This window comes from Styela clava, chromosome 2, assembly GCF_964204865.1.
Source record: "Styela clava chromosome 2, kaStyClav1.hap1.2, whole genome shotgun sequence".
NCBI classification, from domain to species: Eukaryota; Metazoa; Chordata; class Ascidiacea; order Stolidobranchia; family Styelidae; genus Styela; species Styela clava.
Window position 1 is genome coordinate 30,528,808 of NC_135251.1, and position 20,174 is coordinate 30,548,981.

At 33.5% G+C, this 20,174-nt stretch overlaps 2 protein-coding genes across 3 annotated transcripts; one reads left to right on the forward strand and one right to left on the reverse strand.

Moving 5' to 3' along the window:
• The first annotated feature begins 1,597 nt into the window (after window positions 1-1,597).
• Window positions 1,598-16,548, forward strand: LOC120335836 (potassium/sodium hyperpolarization-activated cyclic nucleotide-gated channel 3-like). Of its 2 annotated transcripts, XM_039403447.2 has the most exons (16): window positions 1,598-1,749; window positions 2,137-2,274; window positions 2,915-3,049; window positions 3,910-4,069; window positions 7,557-7,688; window positions 8,084-8,245; window positions 9,045-9,177; window positions 9,542-9,627; window positions 10,496-10,642; window positions 10,993-11,113; window positions 11,342-11,464; window positions 12,788-12,952; window positions 13,372-13,484; window positions 13,764-13,858; window positions 14,352-14,424; window positions 14,775-16,548. In XM_039403447.2, the coding sequence occupies exons 1-16, from the start codon at window positions 1,697-1,699 to the stop codon at window positions 15,552-15,554; spliced, it is 2,616 nt and encodes an 871-aa protein (XP_039259381.2). In that variant the 5' UTR covers window positions 1,598-1,696; the 3' UTR covers window positions 15,555-16,548. The 2 variants fall into 2 exon arrangements, with proteins under 2 accessions (XP_039259381.2, XP_039259382.2); XM_039403448.2 differs by lacking the exons at window positions 1,598-1,749; window positions 2,137-2,274; window positions 2,915-3,049; window positions 3,910-4,069 and adding an exon at window positions 5,933-7,407.
• Window positions 16,137-19,315, reverse strand: LOC120335838 (von Willebrand factor-like). The gene is made up of 7 exons (XM_078110138.1): window positions 19,157-19,315; window positions 18,710-18,866; window positions 18,271-18,314; window positions 18,010-18,163; window positions 17,661-17,710; window positions 17,272-17,425; window positions 16,137-16,886 (listed from the first exon to the last, which is right to left on the reverse strand). Exons 1-7 carry the CDS (start codon window positions 19,215-19,217, stop codon window positions 16,727-16,729), a joined length of 780 nt encoding a protein of 259 aa, XP_077966264.1. The 5' UTR covers window positions 19,218-19,315; the 3' UTR covers window positions 16,137-16,726.
• Between the last annotated feature and the right edge of the window lie 859 nt (window positions 19,316-20,174).

Sequence of the window (20,174 nt, forward strand, 5' to 3'; positions counted from 1 at the left end):
TCCTCGTGTTTCTTTTCGCATCGTGAGGCCAGGAAACAAATACTTAGTAAATTATGTTTGAGATAGAAGATACAATTTATTATCTTGATTGTATGTAACAGGTTAGAGATATTCGATTCTGAGTTAAGTGCGGTGAAAATGTATTTCTACTCGTCTCTAACAGATAAAGTTTCAACGCTGACACACTTTCATTAGATTAGTCTATTTTTTTCTTTTCTTTTGGAAGATCCGAGAATAGAAAATATACTCTATCTTCCCGTGGATTCAAAGATAAGTACAATTTCGTTTACGCAGAACGAACTAAAATTTATTTATTATAAAAAATGACGAAAATATTTTTTGGAAATCTTTCGTAACACCTAAGACCATTTTGAAAATAAAATGCAAAAGTTTTAATAAATTCATCAGGCACAATATCATAAGATTGAGGTAGACAAATATAAGAAATAGCGACCGCTATCAAAACAGTATAGCGCTGTAGCTTGATACTTATTTATTCCATATGAGAGGAAATTTCCTACCGTCGACAATTTTTCCTTGGCATAGCTTTATCACGTAATATTTATTCAATGATAATATGACGATAGTGATTTATTATATTTGAGCTCTAGTACACGGAGGAAATACTGTTCAGCATAAAGAACATATTTAGAAACCATCTAAAAAATAACCCAAACTGAGTTTGAGGATGAAGGTTATGTTGTTATCTAGTCATAGAGAAAAGAATAGATATGATCAGATTATTCGCCCGGAAAGTAGGTACTTTTGGTTGAAATATTGTCGTAATATTTGATAGAAAAAACACCTTATATGTCCAATTTTTGTAGATTAAAGTATTACAATATGAGTTTACAACTGATATGCAATGTAATATTTTTGTCGTTTTAATTTATTCCGGTAATGATATATCCGATGTTATTTTACAACTGGTAACTGACGTCGAAGAGTATGAATAATTCAAGACAATCTCGTTGTTCTCGTTATAAGAACATGCATTCTTTTAGCGAACAAATTTGAGATTTTTTCTGAGCTGAGACAAATTTAAGTATAAACGGAACAACTTCCTGATTTTGTAATCTCGATGACTGAACGCAATTTCAAGATATTTTGTCAAATTCCGTTGGTAATGATCGTATCCAATCACACATTGGTTCTAAAAGAGACGCGTACAAGTGCGCGATATATCGTAGAAGATAATACTTATTATGTAGATTAAAGCTTGACGGATGACCGTGGAATATTCCATTTGTTCCATTTTTTAAGATGTGTATTCTTCTATCGAAGACTTATTTCTGGAAAATTTACAATTAGTCTCATTAAAATTTCACGTGTGATCAGTCGGTCGAGTAATTTTTGTATTATTTCACGCATAATCTTGCTATAACGACGTACAAAATACACTTACGTTATTTTAAGCCGTGCAATATGTGATGGTCTGATGGGTATTATTGAAAATATCAATGCGCCAAAAATGTATTATTTGTTCAGATAAATATTTTATGACATAACTCCTATGGATCGGTTGGAAGGTAGTGTAATGCAAAAATGATTATGACTATAAGAAGCGGTGATATGACGAATAAATCTTGATTACTGTTTAGAACGTCCAATAAACTATAATATTTTTATATTTTTATATCTGCATGGAAGATCTTTGATTTTCTGACTTAGTTTGTGATTTATTGGCTTGACAACCATGGGTTTTAGAAGAAAAACCAAGCCTGGGAAATCGTTGATGGCGTTTGCGTGGTAAGTATTAAAATGAACCAATTATGACCAGAATTCAACTGTTTCATGAAATACGTATGTATAAATATATATACAAATGTGTGTGTGTATATATGAGCGTTAGAATAAAGATCAAAAGTTTCTTTAACTTTTATGAAATATTTCAAGTTATTCTGGCATCATCGAATGGAAAAGTTCAATTTTTAGTAATAAGTCTCAGTCAAAATATTTGAACCGTGCAATCTTGTTTCGCAATCGAAGTGATATCAGCTTTTATATTTTACTTTGGACTGAATTGAACCTGAAGAATCAATATAAAATAAAAATGAAACGGTAGATAGTGATATCTTAATGTATTCAAATAAATCAAAGCAATGCGACCACTGATGTCAATTTTTATTTGTGAAGGTATACGGGAGGTTCAATGTCTGTTCCTGTGACCAAATTTTCTCTAAGAATGTATGGGAGTAGGAAAGGCGTCGAACAAGAGCAGGAAAGACAAGAAAAAGTTGGGGCATTTGTTATTCATCCATATTCAAATTTCAGGTACATCTTTCATAAAAACAACAATTTGATTTTATATCAACTTCACAATTTCAAATGTCTATGAAATGTTACTTCATTCCATACAGCCTATAGATATTTTGGGGTTCAGTTTGTTTGTTGTTGATTATTTTTGTTTTCGCATATTGTGATCACCTGCTGATCACTTAGTATATGAAAGTGAGTATGCGTCCATTTAAATTATACTTAATTATTGAATTTATAAATAGTTACTTATACGAAGATAGCGAAATGATGCTTAAAAATTCGAACATTACCCTCGTGTAAGTTTTCCAGCAGCATTTGAAAAATAATAGAACTAAATATTTCTAATTTGCTGAAAATTGAACTCATGAGAGATTTAATGAATTATTTAAGCTGATTCGTGAATTTTGAAACAAGTTAAAATAACACATTTGTAATTCTTCTGTTTATGCGTAGCCAATAGCCATCAACGTAAATATTTATCGATCGAACGTCTTTTGGAATGCGTAATGCATCATACAACTATTTACTATTATCCTTTTATCCTACCAATGATTGTACAAGGCCGAATATATTCTGCTGGTGCAAAACTTTAAAAGATTCGCAAATGTAAAATGAAAAGAGAGCAATTTTCAAAGTGTCTTTATATCGATTGCAGATTTTATTGGGACTTCGTCTCGCTCGTATTGTTGATCATAAGCATGATAATCATACCGGTGGCGATTACTTTTTTCAATGACAAGATGACCTCTGATCCAGGGTGGATGGCATTCAACCTTGTTTTAGACTTTTGGTAAGTTGTTTGACGATTGAGATATTATTCTGTAAAAATTTTCAAATGGATTTCTATAGCATTCTGTCAATGGACAGTTACCCGACTTTACTATATATGTAATATCTACATTTTACCAATTGTAATAATTTTTGGCAAGGCTATACAAACCCAAAATTTATGCGGAAATGCAAAATATCAATTACAAGTGACTAGTAACATAATAAAATGAATCGTTTCAAGGCTAGAGTGGAGTTGACCCGTGGGTTATGTCAAATAATATATATTCATAAGTTTGTTTTTACGTGAACTCGTTTGAAGAAAGACCCGAATGCAAAAAAAAAATGATTCAAATTACAATATATAAGCTAATTGTGTATTTGAATGACTGGATAACTAAACTTCTATGTCGCATTTATCTGTGGATTGGAAAGTAGTTTAAATTGCCATGCTACAGAATATCCAGGTCGCACAGAATATCCAGATCGAACAGAACATCCATGTCGCATATACTTGAGAGAGTAAGAATTAACCAATTCTCAGTTTAACCATAGAAAAAAGGTTGTAAATTTTGAACAAGTACATAACTTTTTCATTTTTATATTAATTTTAAAAGATATTTGCTGTTCTCTATTGATTTCTGACATTTCCCAACAGCATGTACCGCATAACGAAATATGGAATTATGCAAATTTAGTATGTAGGAAAACGGCGTGAAGCAGACTTATTTATTGAAAGCCCGAATTGAACCCGACTCGGCGAAGATTATTTTTTAATATTTTATGATGATCTTATTTTAGAACGTTCAACGCCGCTGTCGTGCCCGCCCATCTGACGATCAAATGCTAATTTCATGTATATATTTATTTAACAATATCTAGGTTTTTAAGTGACATCATCATAAATTTTCATACCGGAATAATTGTGGAATATGGTGATGGGGATGTCGTTCTAAATTTGCGTAGGATCCGAACGAATTATCTCAAAACATGGTTTTTTGTCGATTTACTTTCTACTCTTCCGATAGACTATATTTTGCAGGTGAGTTGAATGAAAAACATTGAATTTTATAAGCACAATACATTCACTCGTGGTAATACACCAGTAAACGGTTTTATGTGGAAATCTGAACCCCCGAAGCAGAATATGGTATCTTGGGATTCGAGCGTTAACTCGTACGATGCCTTGTTCAGTGCTGGTAACCGGGTTTCCTGACAAAGTAGATCAAAGAAAATTCGGGTCATATTATCTCGTAAAGAATTTTTTTTTTGCATGATGGCATCTTTCATAGGTTCTAGTGATCCATGTAATTTATTTCAGTTTATCTATTTGCATTCTTCGCAGGTTATTTAAATACATTATTGGGTGATATTTGCTCGATTTAGAAGTTCATTATCTAAAATAACTAAATTGAATAATGTTTTATACTATCCCATTCACAAGTGCGAGCTCAATTTATTAAACTAGATTACTTGAAAACCATATTACATTTAAATTATTAAAACGTGATATTTTATCGTGTAAATTTTGTGGTTTGGATAGACACAAATTTTAAGATTATTACAGACGCAGAATTAAAGTTACTACCGTCATTTAAAAATTTTATTAACAATAAAATATAAAATTAAAACTAAGATGGCAAATCCTTTTATTCTGTTTCTTCAGAATGCCGGCTATTTCTGTTTAGGCAAGTATTTGTCTAGACATGGGCATTGATTTTCTTTATGCAGTATTACTTGTATAGTTTAGTGCTCCTGAGTGCTATCTCAATTTTAAATAGGTAACCAATCTACACTGCCCTTCCTAATATCCAGTCAAATTAGAGAAAATTGTGAAAAATATTGAATCCATCTTTCTAACAAAACTCCATACACGGGTGTTAGCGAAATTGAAGAATCTTGTCCATTCTGTGAATGAAATATCCACCCGTTCATGTATACATAGTAAGGGGTTTTTAGAATTTAGAATTAGAATTGTCGTTTTCATCCACATCAAATTCGAATAACTTTAACCCATAAACAAACTTGTTTAAGCATAACCTTTTTCTTCGACGGCATCATGGCCGCCAGAGGATTAACATAGGTTCCATTCCATCTACATACAAGTTTCATTCAATTGGATATCCGATTCAACATAATACGCAAATTTTACAAATAATGTTTTTTAAAATACTTCTAAGGAGACTCGATTTACTTTCCCATATTATTCATACTACATAATCATACTCATAAATCATTAGTTGCTGAATATGTAGTACCTTACGGCATCCAGGGTGTGACAGACGAGAAAACGGCGGCGTTTCTCTTGAATGATTATTTTTTATCAAGTTATGTGCGCTGTACCGGTTGGTTTCTACGTGCCGCTTTTGCTTTTGGCCTATAATTGTACATGCTTCGGCAGCGCCACCCTACCCTCTAAACACGATTATAGTGAGACCCTACTTTGTCCGAGGTGAACATAGCAACGGTATCTGACAGAGTTTAATTTCACTTGTTCATTTTTGCATATTATAGTTGCGGTTTCATGCAACTTGCTTATTTGTATTTCTTGTTAATAGGGTGTTTCAAACCGGAATGTTTCTCCAGTCGTACGAGAAAACAAAACGTTAATTAACCGAAGATTTAATTTTTCACTCTCCCTAAGCAGAACTTTTATTAGCTATACATTATTTTGATTGGTACATCACGCTAATGCATGGTCTTTTGGCGCCGATACATACCCTATCGATTTGTTCGTTCCTTTTTAATCTCAGCGGAAAGAGAACTGCTTTTAACGTCAACGTAACGTCGATAACGATGGCGCCGTGTAACATATTGTCGTCAATTGGAGTGAAAATCACGGAATTGAATTTGACCGATTTATCCTCATCTTAAGCATGAAATATGTAAGACCGTAATTAAGAACATGGATATATCTGGCATTCCTACCGGATTGTAAGCGGTAAGAACGCGATATTTGGATCTGGACGGTGCGACATATAAATGGCTGCAACGTACATATTCCGACTGCAAAACCTATTATCTATCATGATATGTAATTCATTTAGGTAAGAGCCTCCGAAAGCATCCGATAAAACAAATCTTCAGTGACAATATGATTATCATTCAAAGAAATAGATAAGATTACTTTAATTTACCTCGTTGAAGTTCTATCAATAAGAGAGAGAGATAAGAGTAAATTTAAACGCCCTCCAATCAGACCACTGTATCACCAAAAAATAAGGACTTTGGATAATTTTCATCATGTCAAAATGACTTTTTCTTTAGGCCCGCGGAAGATCTCCATCGCTTAAAAAATTAGTTTTGTGTCAATGATTTTCTGATTTTATTGTAAATTGATAGATGAAAACGACACGAATTGATCGTTGAAGTAAAGAGTGCAGTAGACTTGCACATGCGCAAATACAACATCACATAGTCACTGAAAATCGTTTTCGGAGCAAAACTTTTTCGTGAATAATATCGGATATTATTGATTTAATTACTGTAAATTTTGTTAATAAAGGATTTGTAACTGATGCCGAGGGACTTTTAATGCAACGAGTATTTGAAATTTGTTCCGCGTATCTTATTTACTTTGTCATTTATTTATTGTCACTAATTTTACGCTCCATGTCGGGATCTTGGTAAAATCGAACCGTCTTGATATAATATTCCACGATCGAAATTTTGACGGTGATGGAGAAATTGTACAACATTATCTAATTGAAGGTTCTGTATTTCGTCGATACGTTAATCAACACATGTCGTTAGTAATGTACCTCCGTGTATGCATTATATATGAACTCGAACGATAAATTGATTTTACCAGCTGAACCGTTCGATCTTTACGGACATTGAAGGAATGACTGCTTTATAATTGTATTATTCAATAGTATGGAAGTGCAATTTATTAAAACGCACGGAATTGGATAGTGTAACACAGTAATTTACATTACCATCGCCGTTGATACACATTGGTTTGCACGTTTGTAAAAGATGTAGATATACTTTCGGTTCTAAAGCATGTTTGCATGCAAATACGCTTTCGGTCGCCTAGAAATTATAAAGTTTAGAAAGATTCTGATATACTGTCAGAATTTTTTTTTGTGTCATTATCAGACGCAAACGGAGGAGCGTGGATGGTTTAACATTTGTAATCACAACAAAACTTGTTTGTAATGATATACTGCCTTTTCGTTTATACAAGGTTATGTGAATATAGTGTGGATGTCCATGTAGTTTGTTTATATGCCGCACGCATATCCAAGCCAAACTACCTTTTGTATATATTGATTATGGACAGATATAGTCGAGTTGCAGAAAGTTTTTGTCGGGAAAGCAAAGTTCCAGATGACTTGGAAGTGATATAGTAATCGGTAATCAATGTGCAAAAGCAAAGTATGTCTAATCGCGTTTCCTAAAGTTTATTGCAATGATTTTCGTTTCGAGGTTATGCCTTTCGATATGTAGTCCAAGTGATATCTTCCAAGCCATGTACAACTAATCACACTTCCGTACATAATATAATGATTGTTTTTACCTTCAAGCTTCTCAATGGAGTGTCAGCAAGTGCAAGTGCTTCACGTGCAATGAAATTGTTTCGCTTTGCGAAGATGTTGAGTCTTCTTCGCTTGTTACGAATCTCTCGATTGATCAGATACGTTCATCAATGGGAAGAGGTAAATTGATGATTGACTTCACTAAATCCAAAAGAATTATTTGCTTGAGACTGCACCCATAAGTAGTTTTTATTAACAATGTCAAACACAGGAATTTTTGGCATTTGCCTAACAATATCTATCAATAGGAATGGTATACATTGATACTATTAGAGTTCCAGGACATTCAGATGCAACCAATTAATGTATTATTGCTTGAGTCATTTGTTGATTGCCTCTAAAAACTTTTGTAGATTGACGTTTAGTTCTTCTTGGTGTGCGATGATTTAAGCCCCGACGTCACAGCGCCGGAGAACATGACCTAACGTTAAATGTTAGAGATATCATCTCGGAGAAGATTTCTAGGGCATTACGGAACGCCCTTTCTAACTACGATATAATCATAATGCTTTCAGATTGTCAACATGCAATACGATCTAGCTGTTGCAGCTGTCCGAATTTTCAACCTGGTTTGTTTGATGTTACTGATCGGTCATTGGAACGGCTGTCTGCAGTATATGGTGCCAATGCTGTACGATTTTCCACCAGATTCATGGATTGTGGTTGACAAACTTCAGGTATTTTCAAGCTTTCATTGGTGAATCAAATTTTACAAGTTGACTAGCGGCTTGAAGAACAATATAAAACATTAATTACTGATTACTAAATACGAATTACTTCACCTCAGCGAAATTTTATACGATATATTTGATCCATCGTGGGCTAATTGGAAAATATTTCAACGTACTTCGCCGGGTACTCCCGAAGTATGTAACCAAGATGGCGGACACCGGAGCGTAGTATGTGTACCAGGTCAGGGTTAGGCCGTAATTTTATTCCAATTTTCCTTATTTGGTTCTATTACGAGTTCAGGTGGTAGCCAAGTGACTCCCATAGTATTTGTACCTGAAATTATGGCCTAACCCTAACCTGGTGCACATACTACGTTCTGGTGTCCGCCATCTTGCTTCACATACTTCGGGAGTACCGTTTGTCTGCTCGGATAATCACTTGTCACTTGAAATTACCTGATGGCAATTGTATAAATATATTTTTTTTTTACACTTTTATATCATTCATAATGTTTGAATTCTTTGTCACAATAGACATCACAATCTATGGAATACATTTCTTTGGTATCAAATCTAGGAAAGAGTTAGCTAGAATAAGGACAGTTACGGCTTTAATGCAGTGTTGTCAGTCAATACTAAAATTGCTAGCATCTGATATATATTGGTGCTAGGTAGAAAACTCTTTCCACAGCCACGATTTTTTACTAAATCATGTATACATAACGCTGTATGTCACATTAGTTCACTGTTATTGGAAAATCCATTAAACATAATTATGTTTTTACCTCGTTCTTGGATTTGACAGGATGCTTCCTGGGGTGAGAAATACTCTTGGGCATTATTTAAAGCAATGTCTCACATGCTCTGTATCGGATATGGACAGCAACCACCAAAAAATTTAATGGATCTTTGGATGACAATGATATCGATGGTATCAGGTAAATAATATTAAGTGACGAAGTAAAATATTTCTCTTCGATTTGCTTTTATTGAAGCCAGGTAATTCTATTCCCAACGTTATCATAACAACGCTGAATATCATTTTGCTTCGTAAGTTAACGATAAGGATAATAATGAGGGAATTCATGGTGCTTACCTATAAATTTTGTCCAATCTGATGGCACTTAGGGTGTATAGAGCTGTAATGATCAAATCGAAATCCTCCACCTAAATTTGTACACTTTAGTTGAGGTGGTGAGCCCAAAAAACAGCTACATGAATACGTATTACATGCTTGCTACATAAAATTATCTCCCCTAGGGCTATCACAAATGTATATAGTACACTTTTCTTATTTGAAAGGTGCTGTTTGTTTTGCGATGTTTATTGGACACACAACTGCACTTATACAATCCTTAGATTCATCAAAACGGCAATATAAAGAAAAGGTAGGTTTATCCGGTTTGCACTGGACTAGTTGTTCGTAATTGTGCAGAAGATTCAGTCATTGAATAAAAGCAGTGACTGAGTATTTCGAGTCTGAAAACTGCCACAAAACTGATTTTTCAACGCGATCAAATTGATGAATGCGAATCAAACGCGAATGTTTGAGTATAAACAAAACTAGTCTGTTGCTGTAACAATTAGTTACATCTTTGATAATTATTGTTACTAATTATATAATGCTAATCAAAGATTAACTGATCAACGGTTTTTGCGTGGTTCGTAAAATGGTGAAATTGATACTATGCAAAAAATTGTATCCTGTATTTTAGCAATCATATTTGCTTTCAAATGACGTAGGGATGTGATATTGCCAAACAGTCATTTCGCAATTAACATGGGAGATAGTTTAATGGGAAAACTAAATACCCTGTGCGTAATTAGAACCATTTATCGTAAAAAAAGATAATCGCTATCGTAACATCAACCTGTCTGGTCTTCTTTCTATTTGCCAAAAAAGTTCTAATCCATGGCACATTATTACCGCAGCTAAGTTTTTGAAAAGTGTATCTTCCATTTAGTGTTGACTGCTTGTGATGTTTTTGATAAAACTTTCAGCCAACTTCAGTGACGGTTGTTTTCATTCGTAAAATAACTCTATTATTTACATTTTTAAGCAAATCTTCTTCATTTTATTGATCTAACCTAGCACATATTTTATTAAAAAAAAATTGAGTGTCAAGTAAAAGGCTAACCTCGGCATATTTCAATTGAATCGGCCGATTGACAACGAATAAATAAAAGTCTCAATAAGTGAAGATAAAATTGAGCGCAGGATTTGTTTAAAATACATCTCTGATATTATCTTTACAGTACATGCAAGTGAAGGAATACATGAGATATAGAAGATTACCTAAATCGATTAGAATGAAAGTTTACGAATACTATGAGAATAGATTTCAAGGAAAGATGTTCGATGAACAAGGAATACTTGCAGAAATATCGCCTTCGCTTCAGGAGGTATTGTAGATAAAATGCTACTTTGATTTTTGTCCTTTGATAACAAAAAATGCAAACATACATCACAAACTATGTTCATTGCAAACCCGAAATGGATGTATAGATATTCGGGCATCCCGCGTGAGCAATTGGTAACAACCAGCAAGAGGAGTGCATTTTTGATAAAATAAACGCTATTTATCTTTTGCTTGTTAAAATAAACATTTTCTAATACTATAAAAGACATACCATTTTATTATTTCATTTATAAATGATTAGATGACACATTTTTCGGATGTATTCACATTTGCAATAATTATGAAACGGTTAGGTGGATAATAATACACTAAACCACTTTCTTAAATTTTTAGGAAATTGTCAATTTCAATTGTCGACACTTGGTGGCATCTGTACCGTTCTTTCGTAACGCAGAACAGGAGTTTGTTACAGAAGTTGTACAGAAACTTAAGTTTGAAGTCTTTCAACCAACTGGTACATTTTCATTTAGATTAGACTATTTTAAAAATGACATTTTGCGTTGCATGAGTAAAACTTTAACAAATTCGAACAACTACTAATTATATAAGCACACCACAATTTGTTTTGTCGTGGTTGTTTTTGTGTGTACCGTATGTTGAGTCTTACCGACAACTTTCTAAACCTGAATATATTTGAATATTCAATCATCTATGAAAATTTGACTATTTTTTTTAACCACAGATATAATAGTCAAGGAGGGTTCTATGGGAAAGAAGATGTATTTTATACAACACGGAGTTGTGGAAATAAAAAGTGTTTCAAACCTTAATACAACCCAGCTATCTGATGGATCATACTTTGGTGGTAAATACATTTTCTACAGAATTTTCCACCTTTACATGATCTGTGGTATGTGGTCGAATGACTAGCGACATAAATTGCACTTCGACTTCTTTTGTTGTTTCGGAAAAATTGCTTTAGTCTTTACTTTGTCAAGGAGATAGTATGGCAGTGTTAGTGAACCTTCAAGGTACAATTCATAAAAAAATACGAAATACGATTTGTTCAAAGATTTTCTATGTTCTATTTTACTCCAGATCCGCTTATTCTAGCGATATTTTATTAAGTTAGAACTGAAAGTTTCCACACAACAAATGTTAGCTTACAATTGTTTTCCTTTATCCGTTATACTCTTGTCAAATAACGAAGTTTCAAATATGACGTTTAGATAGCTTGCAGAAAACTCGCCTCCTATTAAATCTCACAGCTGTTTGACATGTTTCTATAATATGCATATTAGTTTTAGTTGATCTGCTTAAAATGAAAGACCGCTTTTTTGTTTCTCCGTTTCCTCTGATTGGTTTGCATTGATTAGAAAAATCTAGCTCGTTTTTATCAAGAAATGAACATAAAGAATGGAGATTTTAAATATTGAAGAATGAAAATTGATTGAACTACTTCGCCCGCTGCCCTTTGCACACACCAAATTCAAATTACGACTCAACAATAATAGCATATTAATGACGACTACAGGACATAGTTTTAATCTAGATTATCATATTATTACAAATTTTTTGAAACGCCTACGTCAGCAATTAATTTTTACTTATAAAAGGGAGATCAACCATATTTGAAAAATAATCAATACACTTTAGCTAATAAAAACAACAAATAGAAAATCGATAACACTAATATAAGTAAATACAATTTATAATCACACAAATATGTAATTCAATAACCAATACAGTATAATACTTTCTCCACATTACTACATTACTATAATTGTTTTCGATTCCAAGAAATGCGTGAGAAAATTGCCAACATTGCCGATTGTAAAACATAATTTGCAATTAATCAATATATTACTTAGAGATTTAACAGTATAAACACTTGACTCATCAAATATATTGTGTATTATATAAACTTTATTATGCAACACGACATAATTAAATTTTCCCACATTTTTCTGACCGAAGATCAGTGTCACATAAGCATTTGAAAAATGAATACCAATGATATCATATTATGAGATTCCAATCTTGAAAAAATGGTTATGGATAAAAATACTACCATGTTATATTTGCTGCAGAAATAGGCATGTGTAAGCGTATTTCGACGTAGATATCGTTTTATATTAAATGTATTTAGAGTCTAATCACAGAATTTTGTATCATTTATATTTAACAGAAATCTGTCTGTTGACAAATCAACGAAGAGTTGCTTCCGTATTTGCAGTCACAAACTGTTGTATTTATTCATTACATGCCGATGATTTCAATGAACTTCTGCCGAGGTTTCCTATCATGAAAAGAACTTTAGAAACTGTTGCAGCATCGAGATTGTCAAAGTTAGGTAAGGTGCCGAATTTTCCACCAAAACTACAAATGTTAGAATGTTTTTATCATGTAAGTATATTCCTGAAACGTTTTTTTTATTGCGTTCTATACTGGCTAGATTCATTCGTCATATATAATTTCATGACACGCTGCGTTCTGACTAACGATAAAATGTAATTAGGTGTACGCAGTCAAGGGATTCAAAATTTTCATTAAAAACATGTTCCAAAGAAAGGTTTTCAAGATCCATGCGAATTCTTTGAATCCCATCACTAGCTGGTTGTACGTTTCTGTTCGATATTCGCCTTCTGGAGTGGCTTTGACTTCCATAATGTATCTTGTGAGACAGAACAAAATTGAAATTATTAGGTGTGAGCAAGACGTTCTTGAATACAGACCCAGACGGGATATCACAAACTGTTTATTTGTTCACAGGTCGCTTCAGTAGTGTTTTAGATCGTCGTGCTCGACAACAGAAAAATATTGATCCAACCTCAACAGAAATAGCTGAAGAAATCAGGAAACACGATGAAAAGAGTGCGGAAAAGGTGAACGAGTCGTATAAATAAATTATATCGAACAATTGTAGTAATTTCCTATGAAAAATCAATACGTTCCAGTTGAATAAAGAATACGGTCAAAATCTCAACTGGATTGCGGCTCCAAGATTCTATGTAATTTTTGTTATAACGATATAACGACAGTTCTCGGCGAAGTTAATTCACAAAACCCAACACTCTGATGACTGGAAAAAGCAACTATGTTTATAAGGATTGACTTAAATAGCACTGATTAACAGTTAGATTAACCCAGTAATTATATTTAAGACACCAAGACACCAGTCTGCACACGGAAACAGAATACAAAATTTCAGAAGAAATAACATAAACTCACCGAATAAAAAATATCAAGCATATTTTAGGTGAGTAAACAAGTGATTTATTTATAGAAACGTCATTTCGAAGTCAGACAATAAGTATGGTGATGCTTCAATATCTCGTTATTCATGGACAGACTAAAGACTTTACTAGAGACAAAGTGGCTTCCCATACCACCAAAACGTTGGCGTTGTGTAACAATTCTTTGAAATCTTCTTTGAAATATCTTTTGTCTGTGATTCAAAGACAGAATTAAGCACATATCAAATCTTCAATAGTTGAAGACGTCGGAGGTTGCTGTTTTTGTTTATATGCCACACGAGTGAGCTTTGAAATTACCATAGCAACGGTGCGATTGTTTTGATTCGCATGCTGTAGTCAAATTTGTGCAACATATTTTAGAAGCTCTAGGTTAGAACAACTTCTAATTCTTTTTTATTTTACCCTGGGATTATTACAATTATTAATAAATAAATTGCTAACAACCCTATGAATTGTATAAATTCAAGTTTGCTGTTTGAGCTTTTTTGTTTCAAGACCACAAGGTGTCGACTCAGAACTGACTCCACTACACCAGTATTCCAACCGCAGCACAGAACAACCTATTTTGGTGAGTTGAATAAGTCGTGGTACATTGACATCTGAAAATCCATATTTAAAATATTCGTTAGAGGAGAGTTTTCGAATACACACTCCGTGCCGCTTAACACATGAGAAATGAACATTTGAATTATAACAGTTTTATCCGAGCTTCAATATCCTAGCCTGGCTGAGAAACTATTTTTTAAAGCTCGAGTAATTTGAATTGACCTCAGAAGTGAAATAAGCCAACGTTTTTGGCTACCTATGTTTGCTGTTGTACAAAATTGTAGCTTATGTATTTAAAAACCAAGATTTAAGTGTGAAAACGTTCGAGAATTTTACTGTTTTGTAATATTTTTTTTGTTTTTATTTGTTTAGAAAGAAACTTCCGACCAGATCGATGATGCCGGCGGTGATGTACGTAAGCATCCTCACAAAAGATCAAGAGGATTCATCAAAAAAATATTTCAACAAAACAGAGAATGCGAGGGAAGAAAATCCTACCTCAGATACCCCTCGAATACTAATGGTTATTTACCTCGAGGAAGCATGCTCGAGACTAATTTTATGAAAAATAATTTTGCCGAAAACGACTTAGAGTCTCCAACGTCTATGCAGGACTTTGCAAAAATGTTATGCCAGGAACAATGGTCCAAGGCCCGTCATTCCGAGACAATTAGGTCGTCTCCCGACGGTGAGAATTCTCCGAACGTAACATGTACTGGAACGAAGCATGCAGTTGAAATGACTTGTGAGGCAACTTTAGAAGAAGATGGAAGTAGCACAATTGATATTGAAACAGACGTACATCAAAATCAAGCTCCCTTGGAGACAATATTAGAGAATACAGACCAAACATTGTTGATTGCTTCCACCAATGAAGACCCGGAAGATAATAGAGAATCTTTCAAGAACTCACCAAGCGTCTTGAATAAAAATCCGAGTATAGAAAAACATTTTATCACAGATTCGAAAAGTTTTTCACCAATGTCCTCATTCTTAACGCATACACAGTCACTTCCCAACTTGGAAGGCTTTTTCAAAACGTTCAATTCCCAACCATCAAATTGTCAAAATTCGAAACCGTTATCAGAGAAACATGAGTGGAAGTCAGAAGAAAACAATTATACTCAACGTGACTATCCACCTGACCACTGACTATAAAGTGTTGCAATACAAAACTAAGTTTTATGAAATGAAAATCGCCAAAAGCTGAGGATGGAGTTCTAGATTCAGCCTCGTTGACAGTACTGTCGGTCTAAAAATGCACTATGTCTAAACATTGAGTAAACATAGGTTTTGTGAGCACGGAATGCACATTGATAGCTTTCTAAGAAGGTTACTTTGAGTCAGGAAAATCTATGTAATTCAGATTTGACAAACAATGTATATTTTTACATGTTTTGAGATTATGTTTCGTTAAACGAAATTCAATTTTTCTCTGTGAGAGCATTCTTCATCAATTATTTAAAATTAAATTATCTAATTAATTAAACCTAATTGATTTGATAGTATTGCTTGTATAGTTTTGGGCGAAATAAGAAAAATGCAAATTTCAGATGTAAGGAAAAATACATTTGTCCGGGATTTTTTTTTGATTTGACTTGTCGGCTACACACATTGCGAAAATAATACCTCAATAAATTCTCTGACTCACATCATTTACCAGCAACCAATTTTGTATATTTTATGGAGAGCCTGACAATATAGGGGAGAATGATGCAACAAAGTCCTCAGAGACTGTTTGAACTATTCTAATTTATTATTATTAGGAAATATTATACTTTAACTCTGACATCGTGAATACAAGCAGGTTTGGTTCTACGTGATGTTAATATAGCTCTTGGTGGCGGAAAGAGTATATCAGCAAGAATCGATGATGCAATTGATATTGTCGGAAATAAATCTTACACAAACGATTCGTTTCTTTGACAATATACCGTAATGTGTTACAAAGTAGCTCAATTTCATATTTAAATATTCATATATATCAATATCTTAAAAGCTTACATACAACGGATTCATCTAAACTAGTTCAATGTAACCCGCAGAAAGTGTTAGGATCACCATCGTACAAAATTAGAATAATGACATGGCACACGAATATGTTGGGTTTTCCTGTCTCTTGACTTTTTCATGTTAACATATAAATTTAAAAACATCAGGAAAAACGATTCGTAAAGCTGTGACAGCAAATTTAAAAAAACAAATGGAAAAAAATTCGGTTCATTTCAAAACTCAGGTTTCTAAACTATTAGATAGATATAGAGATGATTTGGAGATATTTGATCCAGTACTTTTATGATATGTTGATACAGACTATGATTTGTTTACGTTAACTTTTTCAACTGCAATTCCTTCATCAGTGCTAGTGCTTTGTCCATCATGCTAAAGGCTGCAATCGGTATAGGTATTTTGTCCTTGTTTGCTCCTTGATGACTTCTCGCACCGGATTCTGGCTTTTTCGGGCACTTCGAAAAGGGTATACACCTGAGTAGTAAGATTCATCGAAGCGTTACTAAATTTGATGCAAGTTATGCAAATATTTCCCATATAGGTTTGTTCGCAGCAAGGTCACGAATTCTCAACTCTTTTCAATGTTGATGAGAAGATTACTTGTGTTTGGATTGAGCTATTCACTATTTAGCTTCCAGCAATCTCAGGTGACGTTACTGATATATTATTAGAATGAGATTAGGTTGCAAAATAGATATATATATAGGAAATGATACCCTATCAACGCAATTTAAGCTTGAGAATACAGAAAAACTGTGACCAGTCTTTCTTTGTGAGTGTGAATCGAATTCATCGCGAATTCAAATATTTTCAAAGCAATTCGCGTTCAGACATTTCAATTCTTGTACAATTTACAAACCTGTTATCGTGCCATATCGGCCTCTCATATGGGCATCCGCATCTCGTCACACATATCCGAGCGCAAGATTTTTCTTTTCCGCCATCGTCACAAGTTTTATTACATCGACTACCACATAGTTGAAATTTTTGAGTTGGTGGGCACATTATATCATCTACAAAAATATTTGGAAATTAATTAATTGAAATTAATTGAGCACCAACGGTATTTCCTGGAATAAAAAACATTCTGATGCAGCTGATTCAGTGTTGTTAGATGCGTGACGCTATGTCTGAAGACCTGAGAAAATGTTTTAGTAAACATTTGGCTTACTTTTTATTAGTTATAATCGGCTTAGTTTATTATTTCTGTCTCTATTCATTAATTCAAATATACTTCAATTCTCTTACGTATGTCTTTTTTTTCGTCATCTTCTATACAACTAGAATATTTGACGCACCTAGCAAAAGAATAAAAAGTTTACAATAGGGAAATATTGATCCATAACTACAGCCCTTACTATTAAAAATACTTTTGATAAATTGTACCAAAAAAATTATTATTCCAATGCTAAAATGTTTCAGATCCCACCAGCATTAAATTTTAATGGTCATATACAACCACCATATAATTTCCAAAATTTTATAATTTGCTTTTGACATAAATTTTAATCATTTTCGTCACATATCAATTTTAATGTAGATAGCAAACATTGGTTTTAGGTTATTGAATACGAAAATATGACTGAAGAATTCTTACTTTCCCTTGTGATAAAAAGGCTTATCGGAACGACAAGAACAACGTTCCACACACATACGTCTACAAGTAGGGAAAGGTTCTTTACAAGTCAAGTTACACAAACTTCCACATCTTTTGTATATTTGGTCAGCTGGGCAGTCAAGTGGTGGCCATTCTAAAATGTAGCAAAAGTATATATATTAAAATTAGTATATATATATATATATATATATTGAAATTTCAACTTTAATCTGTATGAATATACCAAAATATAAATCTTACTTTTCTCTCCTTCTTTATCTTTGCAATCATCGTGCGCAACACACCTGAGTTTTGAAATATGCATAAAAGAAAGTTTTATCGAGATACTAGAAGCCAGTGATGGGATTCAAAATTTGAATAAGAATAGGTTCTCTTTTATATCAAACTCAACTACAGAAATCCCTGAATCCCGCCACTGCTCAAGGACATAAAATATGAGCGAGGCTATGTATATGGTAAGGTAGGGTACTATAGTAAGTGAGTAAAAGTAAAGAACTGTGTAGTCAAATTGTACAGAGTTGTTCAAATTTTTCCAAAATATATTATATATTGTGTACAATATTGGCTCCGTTCATTCTTTTGTTGAGGTTACACCTGCAGTCAAAGACTTCTCTCAAAAATAATTGCTTTTGAATCCTAACTGTATTTGTTTGCTAATAATGATACAATGTATGCATACTTTCCATCGCGATGAAAGGGTTTATCTAGGGGGCACTGGCATCGTTGTACACAGGAACGCTTACAAGTGGGAGTTGGATCTTCACATGTCGAATTGCATGGACTGCCACAAGAGTTGTAAACTTGGCCTGGAGGACAATTGAACGGCGACCAAGTCACTGTGATATATTAAATATATATATATATGTTTTATTTCAATGTTGATAGTTTTTTATTCTATCTAACAGATTATGGCAGCCACAGAGACTAAAATATGACTCAAATATGTTATGCGATATCTGTACTTGTAACTCTTGATTTTGTATTTATACATAACAAATCAGAAATACAAATTATATGTAAGTGCAACACTGTGCGATAAATATCGGCCAAATATAATAGAACTAATCTACTCTACCCTATTTCAAAATTTATCGACGGTTGACAAAAGAAACGGAAATGTACTTACAAGTCACTTTTGTGGAATAAAGAAGACACAGCGTAACTAATATTAGTGTAATATTTTTCATATCGAACTACAAAGTCACCTTAGTCGTAATATTATAATTTCAAAGCTAAAAAAACAAATACAATTGTTCAAATGTGATGAAAATTTCGTTGCATTTTTTCTTACGTTAAACGGACCATACTATGTAGGAGGGCCTACAGCAACAATAATTTTTTTTACATGTTTTTCTTTATGTCTGTTTGTATAACTACAAGAGATCAAATGAGTCTGTGTTTATTTTCCTTATTACTTATCGATTTTAATCGGTAAGTATGTTGATAGGTATTTGTCTGTTTGTTAGATGCACGCGAAATCTCACGAAAGCTAGATTGAATCTGCTCCAGATTTGGCATGTGCATTCATCATATGTCGTACCAGAAGCCTATTTATTTTGGATGAATTATGTCGTATAATTACTAATTAGCGAGTTATTAATTAATTAGTGATGGGACACAAGGTGTCACTATGGAGTAATAGCGCTGTTTTGTGATCCTCTAACTTTCGATCGATAAGTCTTCGGTCTCTGACCGATATTCGTCTTTTTTACGTTTATCCGTTTAATACAGGGGTTCCCAAACCGCGGCCCGCGGGCCAAATACAGCCCGCGTAACGATTTAAAATGGCCCGCCGAGCTTACGTGAAATAGTGTTCAAGAGATTTTATTTCTACCTTTTTGCGATCTAAATACCGATAATTTATATCATTATCAGAGTTCAAGCACGTGTTTATCGTAACAATTCAGTTATACCAGTATATCAATTATGTGTACCGGTATTAGGATTACAAAGGACAGTAATTTAGTTATCAGCCATATAGGAAAGCTTAAAGATGTCAGAAATCAAACGAAAACTAAACTCAGAAAACTGACGTTTCTTGTATAAATGGCAGTGTTCGCATTTCTCCATTGAAAAGTATCAAACTTAGAGATTTGTCTACTTTGCCAACGAACTATTCCAGTTCTGACGGAAAACAACATTGA